The sequence below is a fragment of the Phocoena sinus genome, chromosome 16 (assembly GCF_008692025.1).
Source record: "Phocoena sinus isolate mPhoSin1 chromosome 16, mPhoSin1.pri, whole genome shotgun sequence".
Lineage (NCBI taxonomy): Eukaryota > Metazoa > Chordata > Mammalia > Artiodactyla > Phocoenidae > Phocoena > Phocoena sinus.
In genome coordinates this window covers 43,279,784-43,304,456 of record NC_045778.1, presented here as the reverse complement: position 1 = coordinate 43,304,456, position 24,673 = coordinate 43,279,784, and the positions used below count along the sequence as shown (strand labels likewise).

At 34.5% G+C, this 24,673-nt stretch overlaps 1 protein-coding gene across 1 annotated transcript in view; it reads right to left on the bottom strand.

The window, feature by feature from the left end:
- Positions 1–20,208, bottom strand: part of PCDH15 (protocadherin related 15) — a 743,572-nt gene extending 723,364 nt beyond the window's left edge. Inside the window, 1 exon segment of the mRNA XM_032608284.1 lies at positions 20,118–20,208. Coding sequence (XP_032464175.1) covers positions 20,118–20,208 — 91 coding nt within the window.
- Positions 20,209–24,673: the final 4,465 nt, after the last annotated feature.

Here is a 24,673-nt window from a genome sequence, read left to right as displayed (position 1 = left end):
CTTTCTTACCTGGAATCACCTACCCTATAAGAAAGACTGATGACTCAATAAATGAAGATTCACACAGAAAACTTAATGAATGCTAAAATGTAGGGGGAGGGAAGGAGAAGGGAAGGAATATTCCTTAAGAAAGGAACAGGTACAACCAAGGAGAAGTGACATCAGAGAAAGGGATTGGTTGATGGTGTCAAATGCTGTAAGGGAAAGAGAAAGGAGATATAGTTTTTTCACTTGCATAAGGGAGTCATTTTGAACTCTGAAAGTTAGAGTCATTAGTGTGGAATGAGGATTTAAGTTTTCTATGTGATCATTTGTTTACTGAGTCACTAGTCTTTCTTATAAGGTAAATGATTTGGACTAAATAAGGATAAGATTCTGTGCAGGGAGATAGGCAACATATGTAGATGAAAAAGGAGAGTATTATAATCTTTCTGTTGAAAAGAGATAGATTACTCTTTTATGTTTGTAAGGGGGTATATAGGGGTCAGGGCCAATGCTGTGTGTTTCTACTGGAGGAAGTTTACACACGTGTGTATGTATGTGTGTATGAGTGTATGGTGAGGTGTGTGTGGCAGGGAAGTTAGGTATCTGATATCTCTGGCTTTTCCAAGAGGCTCTTCATCCCCTCCCCTGTCTTTGGAATGCATGTTATGCCCACCATTCTCCCAGTGGGAGCTGCTCCAAGGACATAACCTCAAGAGTGTAAGGTGTTTTTGAGACCGTCTGGACAGTACACATGATTGAGCCAAGTTAAGGCTCTACAAAGATGTTAAGATTCTCGTGGACAGGTGTGAAGATCTACTTCTCTTGAAACCACCCAAGATAAGCCTCATATATAAGTTCCCCCTTGCTTATTAATCCTGCTACCTACCAATCTGGAGTGGTCTGTCTCTTTCTTGGGTCTCTCTCTGCTCTCCTTGTATGGAGGTCAGTTTGTGAACCAAGAGCATATAAAGCAGAGAGTGAATGACTCTATAAGGTATGAAGGTGGAAGGAAGCTTCTAGAGAATGATGCTTCAGCTGGTTTTTCAAGGATGAGGAGATTTCCAGGTAAGATATTGGACAAACTCTGAGAAAGATACTGAGGCATAAAATCTATGTTTTGTTTCAGTAAATCTAAGTTGTTTGGCATGTCGTTAATCAGGTAAAAGTTGAGTAGGTGAGCTTGAATAATGAAGGCAGGATGAATTATGGAGCACTTTGTAGGCTGGGCTAAAAGATTTAATCATTTTAAAGATAGAACATTCTCTAACACCATACACAAAAATAAACTCAAAATGGATTAAAGACCTAAATGTAAGACCGGATACTATGAAACTCTTAGAGGAAAACATAGGCAGAACACTCTCTGACATAAATCACAGCAAGATCTTTTTTGATCCACCCCCTAGAGTAATGAAAATAAAAACAAAAATAAACAAATAGGATCTAATTAAACTTAAAACCTTTTGCACACCAAAAGAAACCATAAACAAAATGAATAGACGACACACAGAATGGGAGAATATATTTGCAAATGAAGTGACTGACAAGGGATTAATCTCCAAAATATATAAACAGCTCATGCAGCTCAATATAAAAAAAAAAACCCAATCAAAAAATGGGCAGAAGATCTAAATAGACGTTTCTCCAAAGAAGACATACAGATGGCCTAGAGGCACATGAAAAGATGCTCAACATCACTAATCATTAGAAAAATGCAAATCAAAACTACAATGAGGTACCACCTCACACCAGTCAGAATGGCCATCATCAAAAAATCTACGGATGATAAAAGCTGGAGAGGGTATGGAGAAAAGAGAACCTTCCTACACTGTTGGTGGGAATATAAATTGGTACAGCCACTATGGAGAACAGTATGGAGATTCTTTAAGGAGCTTAAACTAGAACTACCATATGTCCAGCAATCCCACTCCTGGGCATATATCTGGAGAAAACCATGATTCAAAAAGATACATGTACCCCAATGTTCATTGCAGCACTATTTACAATAGCCAGGACATGGAAGCAACCTAAATGTCCATCAACAGAGGAATGGATAAAGAAGATGTGGTACATATATACAATGGAATATTACTCAGCCATAGAAAAGAACAAAATAATGTCATTTGCAGTGACATGGATGGACCTAGAGATTGTCACTGAGTGAAGTATATCAGACAGAGAAAGACAAATATCACAGGATATCACTTATATGTGGAATCTATTGATAAAAAAAAATGTACAAATGGACTTATTTACAAAACAGAAATAGAGTCACAGATGTAAAAAAACAAACTTATGGTTACCAAGGGGGGTAAAGGGGAGAGGGATAAACTGGGGGATCAGAACTGACATATACACACTACTATATGTAAAATAGATAACTAATAAGAACATACTGTATAGCACAGGGAACTCTACTGAATACTCTGTAATGACTTATATGGAAATAGCATCTAAAAAAGAGGGGATATATGTATAACTGATTCACTTTACCATACAGTAGAAACTAACATTGTAAATTAACTGTACTCCAATAAAAATTAAAAAATAAAATTACTTTTTTAGTGTTTCCTTATTTTCCAAAAGAGTACTCTAAGAAAAAGTGCAAGTTTAATGAGGCAGTGAGATCATTTAGGAGACCACTGTACAGTTGACCCTTGGAAAACATGGGTTTAAATTGTGTGGGTCCACTTATACACTGATTTTCTTTGATAAATAGTTACAGTACTACATAATCCGAGGTTGGTTGAATCCTTGGGTGTGGAACTGCAAATATGCAGGGCCAACTATGGGACTGAGCATCTGTGAATTTTGGTATATGTGGGGGCTCCTGGAACCAATTCCCCCATGGATACAGAAAGACTACTATAGTTGTCATTTTAATAGAACATGAAAATGTTAACTAATAAAATAGTAAGGTGTATAGAGAAAGGAACTAACGAGTAGAATCAATAGAACTAATATACAGGATAGGTCTATATATATGAGAGATAGTAGAGAAAGGAAATCCAGGTTGCTTCTCAAAATTTGGCTTGAATAATTAGGTAGAAGGTGGATAGATAAGGGAGTGTGGGGGGAATAATGATTATTTAATTTTATAGATTAGATTGAATACCTATAGGACAAACAATTTCAAATGGTCAAAAATAAGCAGAAATAATTTTACATTAAAAAAGTCTAATACACTCAATTCACAAAGCTTTATAGTGGATTGTCTATCAATTGTATTGATTGTATTCCTTCAATTTTCACTGTATTTCTTCAATTTTCTGTCATATTCCATAATTTATTTAGACTTAAAGGAATTGAAACTATCACTAGAGTGGATAAGTACTGCCATATTACCTGTTCTAAGAAAACAACTGAAAATATAATGCTCCATATTACTTATCAGTTTGTTTTTTTTTTTTTTTTGTGGTACGTGGGCCACTCACTGTTGTGGCCTCTCCCGTTGCGGAGCACAGGCTCTGGACGCGCAGGCTCAGTGGCCATGGCTTACGGGCCCAGCTGCTCCGCGGCATTTGGGATCTTCCCGGACCGGGTCACGAACCCGTGTCCCCTGCAACGACAGGCGGACTCTCAACCACTGCGCCACCAGGGAAGCCCTCTTTCTCAGTTATTTACGTGTGCATTCAGTCAAAGAAAAATTATATGGTCAATAGGTACTCACACAACATTCGGTACAACTAAATTTTAACATACTCCAATAATTAGAAAAGGTTCACTTATGATATTATTGTGGGAATTCAAGCTAAAGGAGGCATAAAATTACATCCATTTTTGCTAGTGGCTTGCTAGTGGCTGTCATACAATTATTACTGGGTTGCCCCCGTCTATCTCAGCATTATTTACGAGTTATGAGCAATGGGGAATGAATATTCCAAACTCAATAACTGCGCATTAGGCACACTAGCCTTTCAAAACAGGCTTTAAGACTGCATATTTAAGTGATAAAGAGAAAATATTATGTGGAATTTCCTTTTGAGGATTCACGTGTAGTTTCTTCTTGCACACCTATAAATTCATCTGACACATGTTCTTCCATTATTCATTTCTTCAATTATTAATTTCTCATCTACCTCAAAGAAGCAGGTTAAAAGTAAAATCATAATTTTATTTTGTCTTCATTTATACTATATCTAATTGGGTGTGTAATACAGTCTTAGATAATAGTATATAATTTTATTATAATTAAATTTTATTTAACATTAGTGTGGAAAAGCGTTGACTCATTTATTTCTTTAGTTAGAAATAAACAATGCCATATTTCAGGCTCTTAAAACTAAGCCTCTATTCTCTAGAACACTAAAATGCATGAGTTAACCCTCATTAGTTAAAATGTGAACTACATTAAAAATCCATCTTCTTAATCAGGATGAAGCTGAGATATTTTAGTTTCTAAACCATTAAAATCTTCATGAACAATTTTCTGTGAAAGCATTTATTGCTGGTACATTTGATTCATAGTTATACACTGGGTTCCACTAGCTTAGCTGCCTGTTCTGATATTCGCTGTCATAAGCACAGGAAAATTTAGAAACAATCAGTGGTTTCTACGTTGACTGTACAAAGTAGTATCTTGTGAAATTAAGTTATTTGAAAAATAATTTGCCTGGAGCTATTACAGTGATTGCAAAGATAAAGAGTTGGGTGCAGGTTTAAGACATTAAAAAAATTTTTTTAAAGCCTAATTAAAATTAAAATGTTTAGAATATGAAGAGCCATAAGGTAATAAAGCTTTTTTTTTTGGCTGGAAATATGTTAATTAATTTTATAATACTGTTTCTCTATAGAGATATTTGTGTAGGTGTTTAGCTGCTTAAAACAGGGTAAATACATTAATTATAATTCTCTAAATGTAATTTGGCATAAGCCAACTTTCAAACTCGGGGTTTACAGTGAAGGAACAAAAGAGAGAAGAGAAATATGGTGAAAAGATTTAGAAAAGATTTAGAAAGATTTGTCTAGAGTTTACTTGATATTTTAAAAGTATTTAAAATATTAATATTAAAATATTACAATATTAAAAATATAAAAGTATTAAAAATATTACAAAATAAAAAACTGCTGGTGATCTTGAGTTTGTTATCTGATGACAAATTACAGACATTAAAAGTGTCAAAGGAAACAAAGCTGGACATGTTAAAAAGGACCAGACAGATTTTATTCAGACTACTGCAGTATGGGAGAAAGACTTCAGGAACTGGGTTCAAGTCTGCTGAAACAAAAGGCAGGAGGCTTTTTCAATGCTGAGGTATGCTAAAGGAAAAATACCAAAGGACTTTAAAGGGGTGGCCAATGTGTCTAGGCCACCTGTGTTTGTTAACTGGCACGTATCAAAGTCAGGCTCCTACCCTCCAGCAGAGCCTAGGAGACAGGACCCCTATCTTTCTTGATGATCAAATTTCAAAGGGTCCTTGAGAATGATATTCCTAGGTTGTAGAAAATGTGTCTCAAAGGGACAGAAAAGTACTTACAATTGCATGTTTTCTAAAGTATATGCTCTAAGAAGAGATAGGTCAGGCATGTTTAGTCAGGTTTTGGCTGGAACAAACAGTAAATTGTTTCAGCAGTGTTGAACTTTCTCAGACAGGCATTTAAGGGGCTGCCCAAAAACCAGATCAAAAGGAGAGTAGTCACAGGTTGATTAATCACTTAGCTGAAATTTCCAAATCCAAAAATATGCCACAGATTCTAAAATCAGACCTGGATCCTGCCTCCCTCAAAAGGATTAGGTCTGTTAAGTTCCAAGAAGAAATATTAATACAGTTTTTTGGGGGACGTGTGTATACTTATAGGTCAACTAGGATAGGCACTAGATGGCCTGTACTCTCACTAATGGGAATATTGAAAAGGAAGCAGGGAATGAAAAGTATATTCTCACTTGTAGAGATAAAATTACAACCCCATGAGAAGTTCTGCTTACCTGACTGCAGCCTGAGTTTAGACTCCTTGGAGTCTCTGTGATCTCCAAGGTTTTAGAAAATAAGAATTATATATAAATCAAGTATGTCTCTCACCCAAGGCTAATGAATATATTCACTGTGAGGAGATCTCTCGACAATAAAGAAAAACTGAATCTAAATCACAGAAAAGAGTTTAGGCACAGAGAGAGTTTATGAAAATGTAAAAGCAAACAGCCACACAATCCATGAGTTTTCATTCAGAGGTGGCCTGCATAACTTCACTTTAAATCACAAATAATATAGTTGTGCGTCACTTAAAAAACAAAAACCTCACAGAAGTGCAATCCTATATTGTACCTCTAAGAACAAGAAATATTTGGTAATAGATCTAATGATTAACTTCACTGGAAAAAAGATTTTGAGAGAGTCATTACTAACATTTGTGAAACAGGGAAACCGAAGCTCAAAGAGATAAAAGTTAATTGACATAAAGTCATTAAACCAGTAATTTTAAGACTCAAATACTAATCTGTTTCCAAAGCCCTTTTCCCCCATTGTTAACATTTTTAATTGGATCTTAAAGGCACTTTATTAAACTAATCATAAATAGTTTATTATACTCTATCATCATTAGCAAGTTAATGGTGCTTTTCTTAAAAGGTTTTTATTTATATAATGTAATAAACATTACCAATTTGCCTAATCCAAGAACTACAGTATTACCAATTAAGCTGCATCTGTACACACCTCTCTAATTTCTCATCCCCCTGCCTCTCCACCCCCAGAGGTAATCACTCTCTCAGATGCCAGACAAGGTCATCCTTATAAGCAGACCTTTTCAAGGACAGCAGTCTCAGGTCTCTTTTCTGCACACAGTATAACTAAATTGCGTTTAATTTGGATCTATCACATTTTCCCTTGGGATCTGAAATTTATGTTATGAATAATGTTGGCAAATCATGAAGATATCTTAACCACATATTATCAAGAAGTCACATGTGGTAAAAAATACAGCGTGTACAGTGTGCTTAAAGATTTTTACACAGTGAAATGTTTTGAAATGTATGAAACAGGAAGAAGAGGGAAAAGAGCAAATCTGATAGATGAACCTGGGTAAGGTTGCCAGGTTACAGCCTAGCATCACTATTCAACTTTTTAGAATTACTAACTGGAATGACAGAAAGATACAAAGAGGCCCAAATCTATAAAATGTAATATTTTTAAAGCCCTCAGTTGTATAACTTGGTAATGAGAAACTTAAGTCTCCAAATGTTATAGCCCTATTGTTTTCTAATATTAGGAAACAGGGCTGTGTATGTTTCTGTTTCATCCAAAATCATGTAAAAAATAAACCATGGATGTATTGAGACATACTGATGGTAAAACATGAGGACTCATTAAACTGAGACCCTCCCAAGTATATAAAAGTCTTTCAAAACTTAATGTCATAGCATCTGCTATTTCCTTTGTGCTATTTTTCTTCCTTCTGTCATATATGCCTCTGCCTATCCTACTCCTATTCAAGACATGGGTATCAATGACACACAGTACTTCCTGACAACTGTAGGACTGTGATGCAACTTTGAGAGCAGAGGATCAATAAGTGAGACCAGTTATATAAGATTATTTTGTGAAAAGGATATCCCAGGAATGGCAGGGCTAAAATTTGAGAGGACATAAGCTTCAGCTACTCTACCAACAAGCTGAAGAGAAATTTACTCCCGCTATCTGGGACAGAGTTTCCTCATCTCTTACATAAAAAGAAAAACTTTAAAGGAATTCCTTAATAAGAGATTCTTGTACTAAACTTATTAGTCAAGTAAACCTAGGCGTTGTCCACATACCAGGTCCTCATCTGCTTCAGACATTCAAAAATTTAATATTCCCTGTGCTGTCCGTGGTGCTGAAAAAAAACAGCAGGCTAAATATGTCCTGAAACTTGATTGTTTCAATATAATATTTATTGAGCTCATGACACACACCAGATAATTTACTATACCCCTTGGGATAAAAAGAATAATAGCTCCCAAAAGATTCCCACATCTCAATTCTCAGAACCTATGAATATATTACACTACATGACAAGGGACAATTAATATTTCAAATAAAATTGTTAGCTCATCATCTGACTTTAAGATAAAGAGATTATCCTGGATTATCCAGATTATTTAGGGTTCTTAAAAACTGGAAACCTAAAGCAGAATAATTTAGAGTCAGAGGGAAATGTGATTATGGAAGAAGTGAGAGTGATGTGCTGTAAGAACTCATCTGTTACTAATTTTAAAGGTGGAGGAAAGACCATTAGCCAAGGAAAGTGGGCAGTTTCTAGAAGACAGAAAAGATAAGAAAATGTATTCTCCCTTATACCTCAGGAAAAAAACACAGCCTTGTCCACACCTTGATTTTAGGTCAGTGAGATTTGTATCATACAGAGCTATAAGAATGAAGTTGTGTTGTTTTATGCCACATATTTTGTGGTGATTTGTTACAACAGCAATAGAAAACTAACACATCCTTTAAATATTTTACAGCATAGTTATGGACATAGACAGAAGACTCATAAAGCTATCAAAGTGGCATTCACAGAATATTATGAGAACACAGACTAGCTAACTAAATCATTCTGGAATTAGCCACATTAAATTGTTTTTTTAAAGAATAGTTCTAAGTTGAGTCTTGAATATCATTGGACGATATTCCTTCTAGTTTTCTTTTTCTGGGAATATATCTCGCTTTGTATATTCAAAAGAACTCCCATGGAATTGATATTTAATAACTGATCTCTAACAAATATCTTAGTTTGAATTTCAATCTTAGAAATTTAGAGAATAAACTGAAATTTTTTTCCAAGCTCACTATCATTGGGAAGGAAATCAGATGGCATCTCCTTTAAAATGTTCGTCATCTGATAACAGAAGGAAGCTTTAGAGGTTTTAAAATATGTGTGTGCATTCTGGTAATTTTTATATTATGAGAATGAAAATGCACTCTGGAAATTTTTTTCCTTTTTTCTACAATACGATCCCAATGCTTTTCTGTAACCAGGGAGGCTAAAAGTCCAGTTAAGATTACTTTTTTAAAGTAGACCCATCAGTTAGAAATATGAAGTAACTATAGCCAAGAAGATGTTTATTGTGCTTTCTAGAATTTAAATTAGCTAAAGCGAGGCAGAAAGATAACAAAAGTTGAGCAAGTGTTGAGAGGCAGAGAGACAGAGAGAAGACAAGACAAAGAAACAGGAGAAAGATAAAAATTAGAAAGAAAGATGGAGTTGGGTGAAACATACTAAAAAATGAGAAGAATAAAGTGATAAGAGAAGCATCCACATATAAGTGAAGAAAGAGAAATAAGAAGGAATTAAAGGAAGTTCCTTTGTAAAAAAATGAAACTAATATAAATTGAGAAAAACTTGAAGGAGGTAGAGAAAATAAGAGATAGGAGAAAACGGAAAAGGTATAGATTCCAAACGGTTACTGAGCTTCTTTTCTATGCCAGACACAACTAATAAATGCAGCTGAAAATTTCACAGGCTAAGTGGGCAGAAAATCATACAAAGAATTATAGTACACAGAAATAAGTATGTAGAAGGTATAGTGATTGTTCTAAGGAGTTGTCAGTTTAGTGTACAGTGTGTGATTGTGTGTGTGGGCTCTGTGTGTGTGTGTTTGTGTAAATGTTTTCAGATAAAGGAAACCTAAAGAAATATTGATTAAGGATGATATAACAGTGTCTATTTACTTTAATTTGAAAATAGTAATAATTATTATAATATACCAAAAATATGTTTTTATCATTTCCTATATGCTAGAAAGCATGCTAAACAATTGACATACATATCATCAGTTAATCCTAATAGCAATCAAATCAGAGTTGCTATTATCCTTCTTTAACAGATGGAGATCTAAGTCATAGAGAGGTTATATAACTTACCAAAAATCATATAACTGATTTTGCCAGGATTTGAACAAGGTCTGATTCCAAAGCTCATACTTTAACTATTGTGCCATAGATAATCTTTCATATCCACATACTACCAATGCTTTATCATCTATTAATACTCTCATGTTCCCTTTTGCTTTGACTGTACATATGAATTTATATGTATCAGATTTAAATCTATCATAGTTCCTCATTCATTTTCCAAGTAGCTCAATGTATCTCATCCTATAAATCTTTCTTCCACTAACTACAATTGATACAGACTTTAGCACACTTCTAGGCAGGCAGCATAAATGCCATTCTTTTAACTTCAGCCTCTTACAATCTATATACAGTACATTGATTTATACTTGTAATCCTTTTTGCTGATGTTTCATATGAACTAGGCAGTAACATTCATGAGGTCAAGAAATGTATCTTAGTCATATTTTCAACCCCCAAATTTAGCACAAAACTAGCATATGGTAAATGCTAATAAAGATATATTGAACAAATGAACATATAATAGAAATTGATCAAAGCTTCCATCATTCTCCTAAGGTTCCATGGATTAGGGTTCATATTATTGTACTTTCATGAGTCCTGTAGCACTTTGTACTAAGGCTATAAAATACAGTGGTTAAGAGTATGGCAGCTTGAGCCAGGCTGACTGAGCTAGGATCATGGCTCTTAGACGCAGGAGCTATGTGACATTAAGTAAGATAGCTTGATATCTTTAAAGCTTCAGTTTCTTCATCTGGAAAACAGGAATAATAATAGAATTTATCTCACGGGGTTTTACTGAAGATTAAATAGATTAGATAAGATAATACATACTTTGCTGAACATTCCTTTCTTCTTGCTCTACTAGAAATCTGGGTCTTCCCAGAAGATGCTATTTTTCTGTAGGTCTCTCAGGGCCTCACAGGGGTGGTGGTTGTTTTATCATATCCTTATATCACTAGGACCTGAGGTGGGGCATGTGTTCTTGAAACTTACTCCTAGTTCCCTATTACTACTGCCACCCTATTAAAAAGAGAAGAAGAAAGAAAAAAAAAAAAGAAAGGATAAAAGAAACTATATATCTTCAAACTCCCTGCATTTCTTCTTCCTCCACTCTCTCTTAAAACCACTCCAAACTTTCGCCTTCAACATTGCACCAAACTATTCCTGTCAACGCCACAAATGAGCACCACATTGCTAATTCGATAATCAGTTCTCATACTTCATCTTACTTGATCAGACTTGACACAGCTGATCACTTTCTCCTTTAGATGCCTTCTTCCTTTGGCTTTTAGTAAACCACTCTCTTCTGGTTTTCTTCGCATAAACTGTCTCTCTATATAAATATTCTTCCTTATCTAAGATGATGGTTCTACCTCATCTCCCTGGACTGTATGATCAATGTTTTTATGGCTCATTTCTAGCCACATTTATTCCTTTGATGAGGTCAGTCATTCAGTCTCTCCTGATGGTTAGACCAAATATATTGATATCAAACTTTAAATGCTATCTTTTTCATCTTCTCTATATCCAACACACCAGCAAACTCTGTTGGTTATACCTTAAAAATGTATTCATAGTCAACCATTTTTACCACTTCTGTCATGAAAACCTGGTCTAAGATATCTTTATTTTCTGCCTGGAATATTGTTAATACATTTCTCACTGGTCACCTTGAACTTAACTGATGATTCTCAACATAAGCGTCAAAGCAATTTTGTTAAAACTTGTGTGAAATCATTTCACTCCTCTGCTTGAAACACTCCAGTAGCTTTCCTTCTCACTCAGAGAAAAAGACAATGTCCTTACAATTGCCCACAAGGCCTGTGCAATCTGCCTCCACCCATCCTACCTCTCTGATCTTATCTCTGTCCCCTCTCCCTCACTCTGCTCAACATTTCACCCACCATAGCTTGCTTGCAATTGTGTTCCTCAAACACATTAGGCATGTCCCCATCTCAAGTCTCTTTCACCCTCTGTTTTCAATGCTCTTCTAGGAATCTACATAGATTTCTTATAATCCTCTCTAAAACTTTGCTCCAAGGGTACTTCTCAGTAAGTTCTTCCCATACTTTCCTATTTAAAATTTTATTCCCCTAAGTATCCCTTTTCCCTGCTTTATTTTTTGATATAACCCCTTTCACATACTAACATACTACATAATTTTCTTAGTGATTTGGATTATTTTCTGTCTCCCTCCAATGTAAAGCAAACCCCATAAAACTAAGGATTTTTTGGGTCTATTTTGTTGTTTGCTATATACATAGAATAAGGCTTGACACCTAGTGGCCACTTAAAAATATTGGTATAAAACTTTGTAAGCTTGTGTAACTGAAATGCAATGATACATATATCATGTATATTATCTATAAATATACAATGTGAGTAGAGGAGAGTGTGTACTATATGTAAGCTATTTGGTACATAGAAATAACTCAATAAATATTAGCTATAATTGTTAGAAAATTTATGTGTACATGATAGACATTACATATGCTTACTGTACCTGAAGAATGAATGAATAAAAATAATCAGCATAATGTATTATTCATGTTGCCTTAAAATGCTGTAGTTTTCCACCTATGGGGATACCATCAGAATTGCATTCTAGGTATCCAGCAGAGCAACTATGGCCAAATCCTGGATATAACCACATAAAATATTGATGACTGAGTTAGTATTGTCCTTTTCACACATTATCTAAGTCTAAGCCTGAACAGCTCTCATCAGTATTCCAACCATGCAATAAAGACACTTAATAAACTCAGAGTAGCTGAACAGTCATCACTTAGCAGTCTAATTGAGCAGCCCTGAGGGGCAGTATAGGATCCTACAAGAGTAGGGAAGATTAGTATCTCGAACAGAGTGACTGATGTCAGGAACAACTGCTGCAGTGTGATCCACCAGAATTTTGAACAAAATGCCCAGACAGCAGCTAATAATCAGAAAAAGACAGAAAACACACCTGAAGAGAGGATAGATTCAATTTGAGTTTTCTATAAAGACTTTTCTAAATGCTGCCCTATAATGGGATATTGAGTTTCTAAAAAAAATTTATATATAATTTACCTAAACTCTGTTTTCCTGCAGAATGCTAAAAAGGATGCTGTGTGCAATAAGTCCATAGCACAGGTAATTTATTGATTGCTTTGGTCCCTATGTTAATGTTGAGCAGTATCGTATAAATCAAACTCTCACTAAATATGTTTTTGAATTGCTGTTTGAACTCCAACTACTATCCTCAAAGCTTACCTACTTGCTACTATATTGTTAAAAAACACACTTCATCTCTCAATTCTATTTTTCTTTATACAAGGCTTACTTATTTAAATAACCACTAACTGGGTCATTCTGCCAGGTGCTGAAGGAAACAAAAGTAAATTAGATAGTCTCTGTCTCCAGGAATTTATAATCTAAACAAAAAAACAAACATTATAAGACATAATATGAAGGAGAAGGTGGATATTAATTTTTTCCAGCTTCATTGAGGTCTAACTGACAAACAAAAACTGTACATATTTGGGCTTCCCTGGTGGCGCAGTGGTTGAGAGTCCGCTTGCCGATGCAGGGGACATGGGTTCGTGCCCCGGTCCGGGAAGATCCCACATGCCGCGGAGCGGCTGGGCCTGTGAGCCATGGTCGCTGAGCCTGCGCGTCCGGAGCCTGTGCTCCGCAACGGGAGAGGCCACAACAGTGAGAGGCCCGCGTACCGCAAAAACACAAAAACAAAAAACCCAAAAAACAAAAAAACAAACTGTACATATTTAAGGTGCACAGTATATGGCTTGATACTTTACACATTGTAAAATGATTGCCACGACCAGGTTAATTAACATATCCATCACCTCACATAGTTCCTTTTTTTTTTTTTTTTTTTTTAGTGTGGTGAGAACACTTAAGACCTACTCTCTTAGCAAATTTCAAGTATACAATACACAATACAGTATTATTAATTATAGTCACCATGTTGTACATTAGATCCCCAGAACTTATGCATCTTAAATCTAGATGTTTGCACCCTTTTACCAACCTCTCCGCACTTAATTCTGAATGACTATCATTACTAACAACATCAAAGAATAATGAATAATTTAGTATCAAGGAATAAGTAGAATTTGAGTAAAATCTTCAGGAAAGGTTAAGATTTTGATGTCATAATATAATAGCACAGCATGTAATTATTGCATGTAGAGCAGAGATAATGGGTTGGTTTCAGCTTTGCCACTCAATAGTGGGAGTAATATCACACTGGGAAAGCAACCTAACCCTTCTGTGCCTCTGTAGTTTCCTGATCTATATCTGAGGCATAATAGTAGTGCAATGGTATGTGATCATTATGACAATCACAAGGACCTCATGGAGTTCTTGTGAAGATTAAATAAAATAATCTATATGAAGGGCTTTGTTAATAAATGCTAAATGAACGTTAGTACTTATTCTAAAGAGAGGCTGTTTACACATAAAATACATATCAATATGATTTACGATTTCAAGAAACTTGTTGAACATGTAGAAATGATGTCTGTGAAACTGTAGGAACACTTCTTAATAGCATATAAGAAAGCATTAGACACAATTCATTACAAGAACTGAGAACTACAAGCAATCAAGAAATAGCTTTTAAGAATCGGAGAAAAAGAGAGAGAGAGATGTTTCTCAGAGTTTATTTATTTACTTTTTGGACTCTAGCTCTCTGGCCTTCCAGGGTGGTACAGATAGGCTTTATGGGAGCCTATTAGTAGAGTACACAAAAGCTACTTCTAGGTTCAAGGTCAGAGCCTAGAAAAGTGAAAAAAAACTTCTTGTTGCCAAAACAAGAAAAGACATATGCTTTTTCAAACCTTGCTCTGAAACAAATCCATTTTGGGGCTACAGGATCCACAAGATTACTCACCTTTGGGAAAGAGGAAACAGGAAATTCAAGTGTGGATACAATCTAAAAATGAGGACACAGCCAAGCTTTCATCTGGAGATGAAATTTAGAATGTTTAGGAAAGTCTTGCTGGAGTAAGCATTGAAGGTGCTCTTTCTTGTCATACCATTCTAAATGTTCCATAATAATATAATCCAGACAGTTTATATAAATCTAATAGCTTATAAAGCTTCAAGAAAAAAAAAAGACAAATACTCAGGATTTTAAATCAGCCTGCAGGGAAAACAACAAAGTTACTCTTAAAACTTGAATTTAACCTCTCAGAATAAAAATACACTCTGTAAGATGGAATAAGTGAAAGGGGTAGACAAGGAAAGATGTCCATATTATATTAAGATTAAAATTTGCATAAAATATACGCTATATGTGGTTTTATTTTTGTCTAAAATGTGTGTTATCTATTATGTATGAGTATGTACATGTATATTGCTCTATATCTCTCGATGTGTGCTGCCTTAAGAAATCATATTTAAACGAAGGACTGAGAAGTTTCAGAGACAATAAGGTTCATTGAAAATTACTTAGGTATAGTCTCCAATAATCACCTTTAATTTAATTATAACTGAAACAGACTCAAAAGAAACTACTGCATTGTACTATGTTCAGAGAAATATAATGTTAACAAGAGGAAGATGACCTGCACTAAGCTTTGAAATAACAAACTCAAAAAATAAGAAATTTTACAAACGTTTCCAGCATGATCCTGGGGAGACCATGAGTGTCCCACGAATAAAGTATTGTAGTCCATGAGGCAAGGATATTGCTATAACAGTGCCCTATGTGACAGTCCATCATAGTCTGGACACATGAACCATTAAGATCATTTAACTCTTCTCACAGAGCTGTTAAGATGACATAACCATTTTCTTCTTAAGGTATCTAAAGGGGGGAAAAATCTTTCTTGGAAACACAAGTGTTTCAGCTCATTGGGCAGTTATATTTTCCTTATAATGCTATTCATAGCATTGTAATTTGCATGACTCTCTCTTTTAAGTTTAATTAGTATTAACCCAGTGGCATTCTACTTTATGACCTCTGGATGCACTTGCTAAAAATGAAGTTTCCAGGCTTTAGTGTCAGACCTCAGAAGATTTGAGTTTCAGACCTTATAACATGGCTATCCCCTAATTAATTGACATGTCTGTCTCATCACTGACCTTCCATGGATTAATAGATTACCTAACAAGCATGAAAATACACCTGGAAATGTTCCTCAAACTTCACTTATAGTTTCATTTGAATCAGTAAACTCTCCAAGGAAAGAATATAGTCATTAATACTTTTAAGAATAAAATATAATGTAACAAAGTTAAATCTTCAAGGTGTTTAGTAAATTTGGAGAGATATAAAGAAAGGACGTACATATAGTGCACAAGAGCACAAAGTACTCATTGTACTTTGTACATAAATTTATAAAAAGAAGCATAATATTTATAAATAATTAGAAGTAATAATAGCAATAAAGATAAAAAGCAGTTTTAGTGAACCTTGATCATATGTCAGGTACTGTGTGAAACTGCATAAAACTGAGCTTCAGAGTATTATCATTAATAAGGAAACTGAGCCTAAGGAAGTTTTGTGACTTTCTGAGCTTATATACAGGATTCCTTCAGAAAGTTGTTCTGGTTGTGTGCTATATAAGGGTTCCATTCACATCATAGGTATATGCTAGTTTACATAATAGCTCAAGGGCAAGAGGAAAGATTTTTGCCTTCCAGGCTGAATGCTTGAGCAGCCAGGGAGAACCCTTTCTTTAAAAAAACTGATATTGGCTTTCATGATCTGCACACACAAGGAAATCTCTCTAACACACACATACACACACACTCATTGGCACACATACCCTTTTAAAACTCCTCTAATACTCTAACGCTCTGGTTCCAAGTTAGTTATAATGTTATAATACGTTGTTTTTTGTTTTTTCTTTTAAATAAATACTTCTCCTATCTGCTTATGGAAGTAATATCTACTCAATATGGCAATTTGAAAATGCAGAGGAAATAATAAAAAATGAAAATAAAACATACCCCTTAACAATATAACATTTTCCTTTCTTCTTCCCTTTGCCTCCCATTTATCAATCATTCATGAACTCAAAATCAAAACAAAATAAACAAAAACACAAACCCTGTGGACAACTTGGTTTCTTTACCTCACTTTAAATAATATGGTAGAACAAGGAATATGATTTTTATATCTTTAATCCCACACAACATACAATTTAGCAGATAGCCTGGCTTCCTCTGCTTCCCATGGCACCTCCTTTTCAGGCTCCCACACTCAATGTGGGATCAGGGCACATGTTCCCATTCCAATAAAGTTGTCAGGATTGATAATGCATTAAACTATAAGCTAAAATATCAGTCCTAATGCTCTCTTATTGGGAAGAGGGTAGCTACTATCAACTACAAATTAACTATGTTTTCCAATATTCTATCGGTTAGCTAAATTCTGACTTTTAAAATGTAATATCATACTATCAATCTCATGTTATTAATGCGTGCTTAAATATGTAGTCATCAAACAAATGAAATGCTCATTAAGGAATAGACCATCTGCAAATTTTATTACTGAACCTAAAACCTTACCCCAGCAATTTGAATGAGAAATATCAAAAGACTCAAAATTTAGCCCAAGTTCCCAAGTAAAAAAACTAGTTGTAAAATATTGAAAATAACAATTATACAATATACTTTTCTTAGAAGCAGATTCACACATTTGGGTAGAATATTTCATTTCAGGTTAAAATTTTTATTGAATAAACAGTATTTTCCCCTTCCAACTGCCTTATGCCTAAACAAGGAAATGCATAGAAAAACACAGGAAACTGTTTTTAATTGCAAGTCCAGGAGAATTCTATGTTTTAACATAACAGTGACCTAAACTGTTATACTAATAGCCTTAGGGTAGTTTCAATTTTTTCTCCTTCATTTTCCTCTATCCGAAGCTTCTAACTATGTATGGAAATCAGTTGTCAACTATCAAAAGGGCTAATCCAACCAGTGGATTACCTATGGCAAAACTGCTTTTATTTTTCCTTGTTTTCTCATATTTCTATCATGATTATGATTCTCACCATTGTCTTCTTTCAATCTAACCCACACCTGCATCCCCAAGCATTTGGATAAAAAAATTGTTTCAAGAAAATCGTATCATGTATTCCAGTTAAGTGTTATTTTGTGTTTTAGCCATGTTTTGCTTACTCCTGATTTAATTCCTGCATAATGTGGGCTCAATTTTTATATGGATTTAAAAAAAATAGTAACTATGAAAACCATTTTCATGAACAATAGAATAAAAGTGACGTCAGAGTCCCTAATTGAAGGAGACCAGAGAGAAGTAAAGACCTGAGGGCAACCTAGGGGAATGTGTTATTACCTCTGGGGGCACACTCATTGGAGGATGCAAGTATGGAAGGAATGATGAAAAGCATATAAAGTTAAGAAATCTCTATAAAAACTACAGAAAATTTTTGTTTCTTTGCCACAGTTCCAGTCCCTTCAGTCTTCCTAAGTACTGAGCAACCTATCTCCAGGAGAGAACTGAAAAGGCTTTCTAACTGTGGCTGGAAGGAAGTCTTCCATGAGCGCAGTGAGGAGGCAGCCTCACTATAAAATGTAACTTTGCAGTTGTGAAGTTGCACTGTGCTTCAGAAAGTAACTACTTGATGGTCAACAGTGACCTGATAATCTTATTTTGGTGGCTATCTATACAAGCACATTTAGAGAGACCAAGAGCTGTAATGAGCTTATTAAAGAAACTAATTTATAGCATTACCAGTTAAACCAGGAGTGATTTCCTCTGATAACCTAAATTGCATTGCTAAAAAGTACAGGGTTTGTGAAAGTCTAATGTGAGCAATGACAGTGAATCCTTCCCTCTCAGTGTGAACGCTAAATATGAATACAAATAGAATGCCTTATGGCATAAAGAAATACCAACACACTGATTTGTCATCTATTCTTGGGGCATGATTTAAAAGGCATTCTTTTAATTTAAAGTCATGCTCTTTTAAGTTCCACTGATTTTTATTTTTGCTTCAAAGTAGCAGTTACATTATTTATTTCTTACTGCACTTTTAAATTTGTTGTTAGACTGGAGATTCACAATCTACATAAATGGCAATGACATGAACATTAAATTCAGATGCACTTGAAGTAAACACTGTGCTAATTAGCAGAACTTTTCAAGGGTTTAGGCTGTTGACTTTATGAAGTAGTTGCTATTGTAAATTATTCTGCAAATCCCCAAAGAGGCATGATATCCTAACTATGGAGGACTGAGAATGTCTTAATATGTACACAATTTGAACACTGAGAAAAAGTCAAATTAATCCATCTATCTTCAGATCATTCAGTTTAGCCAAACAAAGCACACACACACAAAATTCACAATCTTTGTTGCCTCTAAGAGCAACTAGGGAACATGACAACAAGGGTGAGGAGATGATTGCTTGCCTGTGTACCCTGAATGCTGAACAAATGTTGAGTAAAAATAATAAAAAGTAATAAATAAATAATAATAATGAAAGAACAAACTCATTTTTCTTGAATAGCCAACTTCTAGGGTGGGAAATTTTATCCATTTTTCTTTTCTTAAAATATTACATATATACTTTCATTATGTAGTATATGTATAATACATACATATACTCCACACTTTCATTATGTGGTACTCAAAGACAGATTCCTCCAATATTGAAGTATCTAAGACAGACACATTTGGGCCACTGCAGTTATAACATGTTAAATGGTCCCTACAGAGCTTGATGACGAATATATCTTTCTCAACTGACTGATTTACTATTAAGAAATGACTTGGAAAATCTAATGTCACGTTTTTTTACATTTTTTTCACTCTTTCTAAATAAAATAGTGGGGGATGAAATAACGCAATCCCCAATTAAAGTGCTAACACTAAAATCACTTATGGAATCTACTTTTGACCCCTTCAGAAATTTTTTTCTCATAGGAAATTTTGGTATTTTTTACATTCCTAAGCTTTATCTAAGGCTACTGTTTGTAGCCTTAGATACTTTATCTAAGGCTACTGTTTGTAGTTTGTGTTTGTTCAATGATTAGCAAATAGAATTGAATTTTTTAAATAATAATTAAGCATTTGTTTAGTGAGTATAAGTAAATGTTCATTTAGAGGCCTAGCACTGGATTTTCTACCATACTGCAATCCTTATTAAAAAACAAAGTGCATCAAATGCTACTTTTGTAAGTTAATTTTAATTAAGGAAAATTATTGTACAGAGTCACCAACCTTTAAAAATGAACTACAAATTAGCATTACTCATTTCTATGGTGTTTTTCACATTCCACTGAAATTCTGGCTAACTCTAAAGGTCAAAGTAAAAGCATCCTTACCATCATCATATTGGCCCAAGCAGACTGTGAAGAGACAGCAAAAGGTAATCCCTGAAGCTAACCATTTCCAGAGATAAAACTGTTGGAACATCTTCAGTCAAATTCCACTCAAGGCTGATCTGAAATAACAAGAGGAAAAAAGGAACATTTGATGAGTTCATTAATCTGTTATAGGTAAACACAACTGTCACAGCATAGAAAAGCCTTAATGACTTCATAGTTAATTACCTGTGCCACACTATCCTTTAACAAAGTAACATACTTGTTTAATGTGCTGGAACTTATCTACATGAATTTGCAGACAAGTCTCTAAGGAAAGACATCTTTTCTGTTATTTACTTTGTAAGCAAGTAAGTTGAGAACTTAACATACTAATGACACCACAACCACATCCTTAAAATTGAGACCCTGTGAGTGAATCAAATGCCAATCAGTTTAACTCACTAAATTTATCTTATGTATAGAATAGTTCAATTATAAAGAGTAAGCTTTTGCAACAATTTAAGATGTTAAACCAGCTGTTAGTATCTTACATGAAAATTTAAATGGACATTTGTCTAACAGAATTAAGTAGAAAAATCCATCATCAAAACACAAATTTCTTTTTAGTAGAGGGACAAGAGATTGACTTAACTATGTCATGTAAGACTAAGGATAACCCATCTTTTTTTTTTTTTTTTTTAACCTATCATTTTTTTTACCACGTCTGTCTTTGGAAGCATTTGGATGAATTTCATTTTAATTCCTTTGTTCTTCTTTGCAATCTCCCAGTAAGTAAAGAAACTGGATGAGGTATTAGTAGCCTGTGAGTACACCAGAGAATTTTTTCTTACTGAGAAATTATGTTCTCAGTTTCTTTGTAAATTGAAGAAATTATTCACACGGAATTGTTCCAAATTACGCTGAATATAGATCATGTAGAACAGGGATTGGAACTTCATTCCTCTACATCAGAGTTTCCAAAAGAAAAAAGTGAATTTGCCTAAAGGCGCAATAGGGAAGAATTGTGAAGTGCAGGGTTTGTCTGAAGAAACCAGCCCAGTATTTGACTTCCGTCAAGGTTGTCATGTGGGAATGAAAACCAGTATTACTGAGTTTTCTGATTTTCCAGAATATGGTAGAAATCCAAATTTCCACGTGAGACTGCCTAGTGTTTAGATAATTTGTCCAACCCTCTTATAGACTAAATGCTTCTGGCAGGTCATATTGTCCTCTGAGGTCCTCCAGTTTACAAGTCCTGCCTGGGATTCCCTCTGCTAAACTAGTCATGGGTAAGCTTCTTCAGAATGTACAAAGGAAATAATTTGAATGCTGCTTTTACATATATTTTGTTTCATCTATCTTTCTGTTTTATTTTTGTGTGTTTTATAAAGTTTATTTGCACAATAGCATATATAAATATATAATTTATTTAAAAGTATATTAAAGGTGCACACTCAAAAGTTTTTAATCATGAGATGCACAGTCCTTAAATTTCAAGTCATTGCACCAGATCACAGATATTTAAAAACGGAATCTATTCTTCTTGTGTTTCTTTATCTTAAAATAAAAAGGAGTCTTCTTTTTATCTAACCCTCACAGATTTTCCCCTTCTAACTGGTAAACAACTCAGCCTCTGCTTTTATAACTTCTAGGCACAGATAGCTCAAAGAAGAGCCCATCACTAGATATCAAGAGAATATAATGATACATGTTTATTGCAGGGAAGGAAAAAACAAAATTGACTAATGTTAGTAGTTTTAAGAGCAGTTGATTAGAGTGTGGCTTCTTTTTAAAATGAAGTTCTTCAACTTCCCAGTTAGGACTTTGACCAAATTAAATAGCAACTCTGTCTCACTTTCCTCATTATTAACATGGAGATACAATAGTACCTACCTCATAAATTTATTTTGAGGATTAGGTAAATGGCTATAAATGCATGCTTAGAAGAGTACCTCAGAGGGAGGGCTCCATAAAGCTTAATATGAGTATTTCTGACTTGGCATCTATGACGTCTTCAAAGGTCTTAAACATACATTTCCTCAATCCATCTTTAGTTTAACCTCTAAGGTAGGCATTATCACCTCTACTCTGGAGGAAATGTTGTGCTCACTGGCTCAAGATTACAAACTTATGAGTCGCTGAAGTAGTGGTGTGGTTTGTAAGTCTGAAATTTCTGCTCATTCCATTACAAAAAAGGAAAAGAAAATTTCCAAGACAGCACTTGGTTCAGGTTTCAAAGTATATGGAGGCCCATAATAGCTTGCTGCATTTCTCTCCTATATCCTAAGGAGAAATATTGCATCCCTCTTCCCATACCTGGAGTATAGCCCTATTAAGATTTATGGAAATAATGGCTTCAATTCCTCTTTCTTTCTTTTTTTAAAGAAATGTTACAACATTAAACAGAAAAGAGTCTTTACAATTTAAAAACAAGGAGAAAACACTTAAAGGATGTTAGAAAAAACTTTTTAAAAAGCAATATCCATTTTCATTACTAGTTTTACAATCTCTAGAATTGCAGGCAAAGTTCTTATAGATGCCTTCAAACAACACCTCTAACATGGTATTGTACCTTTATTATAAATTCCATATTAAACTCTGCCTTGTTCTCTGAGAACAAAATTTCCCTCCAGATCTCCTTGGCCAATAATAGCAGCCTAGAGCATGTCTAAAAAGACATGTAGTTGACCTATAAGTAAGGTCATTGTACTTGTTTTTTCAGAGATAATTTATTGACATATTCAACACTCTGGTATAGTTAATAAAGATACGGTTTTGCAATAGTGATTTGGAAATACAGTTGATCTTTGAACAACTCGGGGCTTAGGGGCACCAATCACCCCCCTTCCTCTAACCAAAAATCTGAGTACTGTTATCTCTGCATCAAAAACAAAAGAATTGGCAATGACTAACCCAAAAGCAGGAAGCTGAAACAGTTTGGATAGAATCAAGATTGTAGTTGTTTTGATTCTATATATTGTGATCCCTAATAAAACATAAAGTTTTCCCCATGATTAGTTAAAGATTTGTAAAATGAAATTACAGGTACTATATTTATTGAAAAAAAATCCACATAAAAGGGAACCTGTGTAGTTCAAACCCATGTTGTTCAAGGGTCAATTGTAGTATTCTACTGTCAATAATATTGGGGAAAAAAGCACTTTTTCCAATTATGTTATAATCTCACACATAAGTGGTTTGAGTTTCATGATATTTACTCTATATTTTCCATGGGCTTTAGAATATTTTACTACTATTACTCAAGACACAATATATTGATTTTGAATTTCACATCATTTGTATGATTAAGCTACCAGATAAAGCTCATATTCATTTATCTGGCATTGAATGTTCTCAGAAATTCATTTATTCAACAAGTATTTATGGAGGGTCTATGAGGTACCACTCACTCTTCTAGGCAGTTGGAACATATCAATAAAAAAACCTCACTCACATCTCTGCTTTCATGAGCCTTACATTCAGAAAATGTACTAGGGTTATATGAAGCAACCAAATGCATTCTGGCAACATAACTAGAGAAGAACTTGACAAGGAAAGCACAGCTATTCCAATAACCCTAGCTGAAAGCACCCTCAGTGGTATCTACTGCCTTGAGAACAGATTGCTGTTCATCTTTTAGAGGGAGAATATATAAAAGGCCTTTCACAATCAAGTATAAATCCAAAGGTGTCAATACACAAAGCTTTACTCTTTAACTGTTGATCCCTGCTTCCTGTGTCTGGGTTGGTTGTGGTGACACATGGCAAAAGCAGCCAAGGTTGATATCACAGCAGTTTTCCCTCTGGTACATTTTTGACAATGTAAACTCCTTTTTTCCTCTTTTTTTTTTTTTTTTTTTTTTTTTAGGCTCTGTCCTTGACTGCTACGTGAAAGACTATCAATTTCTTTGACGTATCAAAGTGTGGAGTCTACTGCCAATACCTTGATGAGAAATCCCATATCAACACTGGGTCAGGAAGCAAACTGGAATCTCTCAGTAAACTGGGAGCTGTACATAAGCATCTGCCCTTCAACAGTCTGTTCAGTCAAACTCTGGTACTTTCCTATCTCTGACAACATCTAGGTAGAGCTATAAAAATAAGACTTGACACCGCTTGTACTCCTTACAAGAAATATATACTATTAACTTGCTAAAATAAACTCTCTTTCAAAGCAGCTTCAAGTATGAAATTGAAAACATGAGGCTTTCCAAAGTTACCACATCTCACCACACCAAATATGAATTTCCTTAATTGACTGCTTGGAAACCTCTCTTCTACTTCACCATAGGGGGAATCATCAAGAAGGTTTTCATCACCACAGAGGATAGTTATCACTCATAAGCACGACCTGATGAATCACCTTTTATTTCTTTTTTCTTTGTAATATGCACTTCAAGAAAAAATTTCAGATAGGCTTTATGATCTACTCCCTCTTTCTAGATCATGTTATATTTTTCTCTTATTATAATTTATATATAATTTCATTAAATATATATAAAAATATACTTATGTTTACAGATAATTTTATATTATATATTAATATGTCATATTTATAAAATACACTATCCTTAT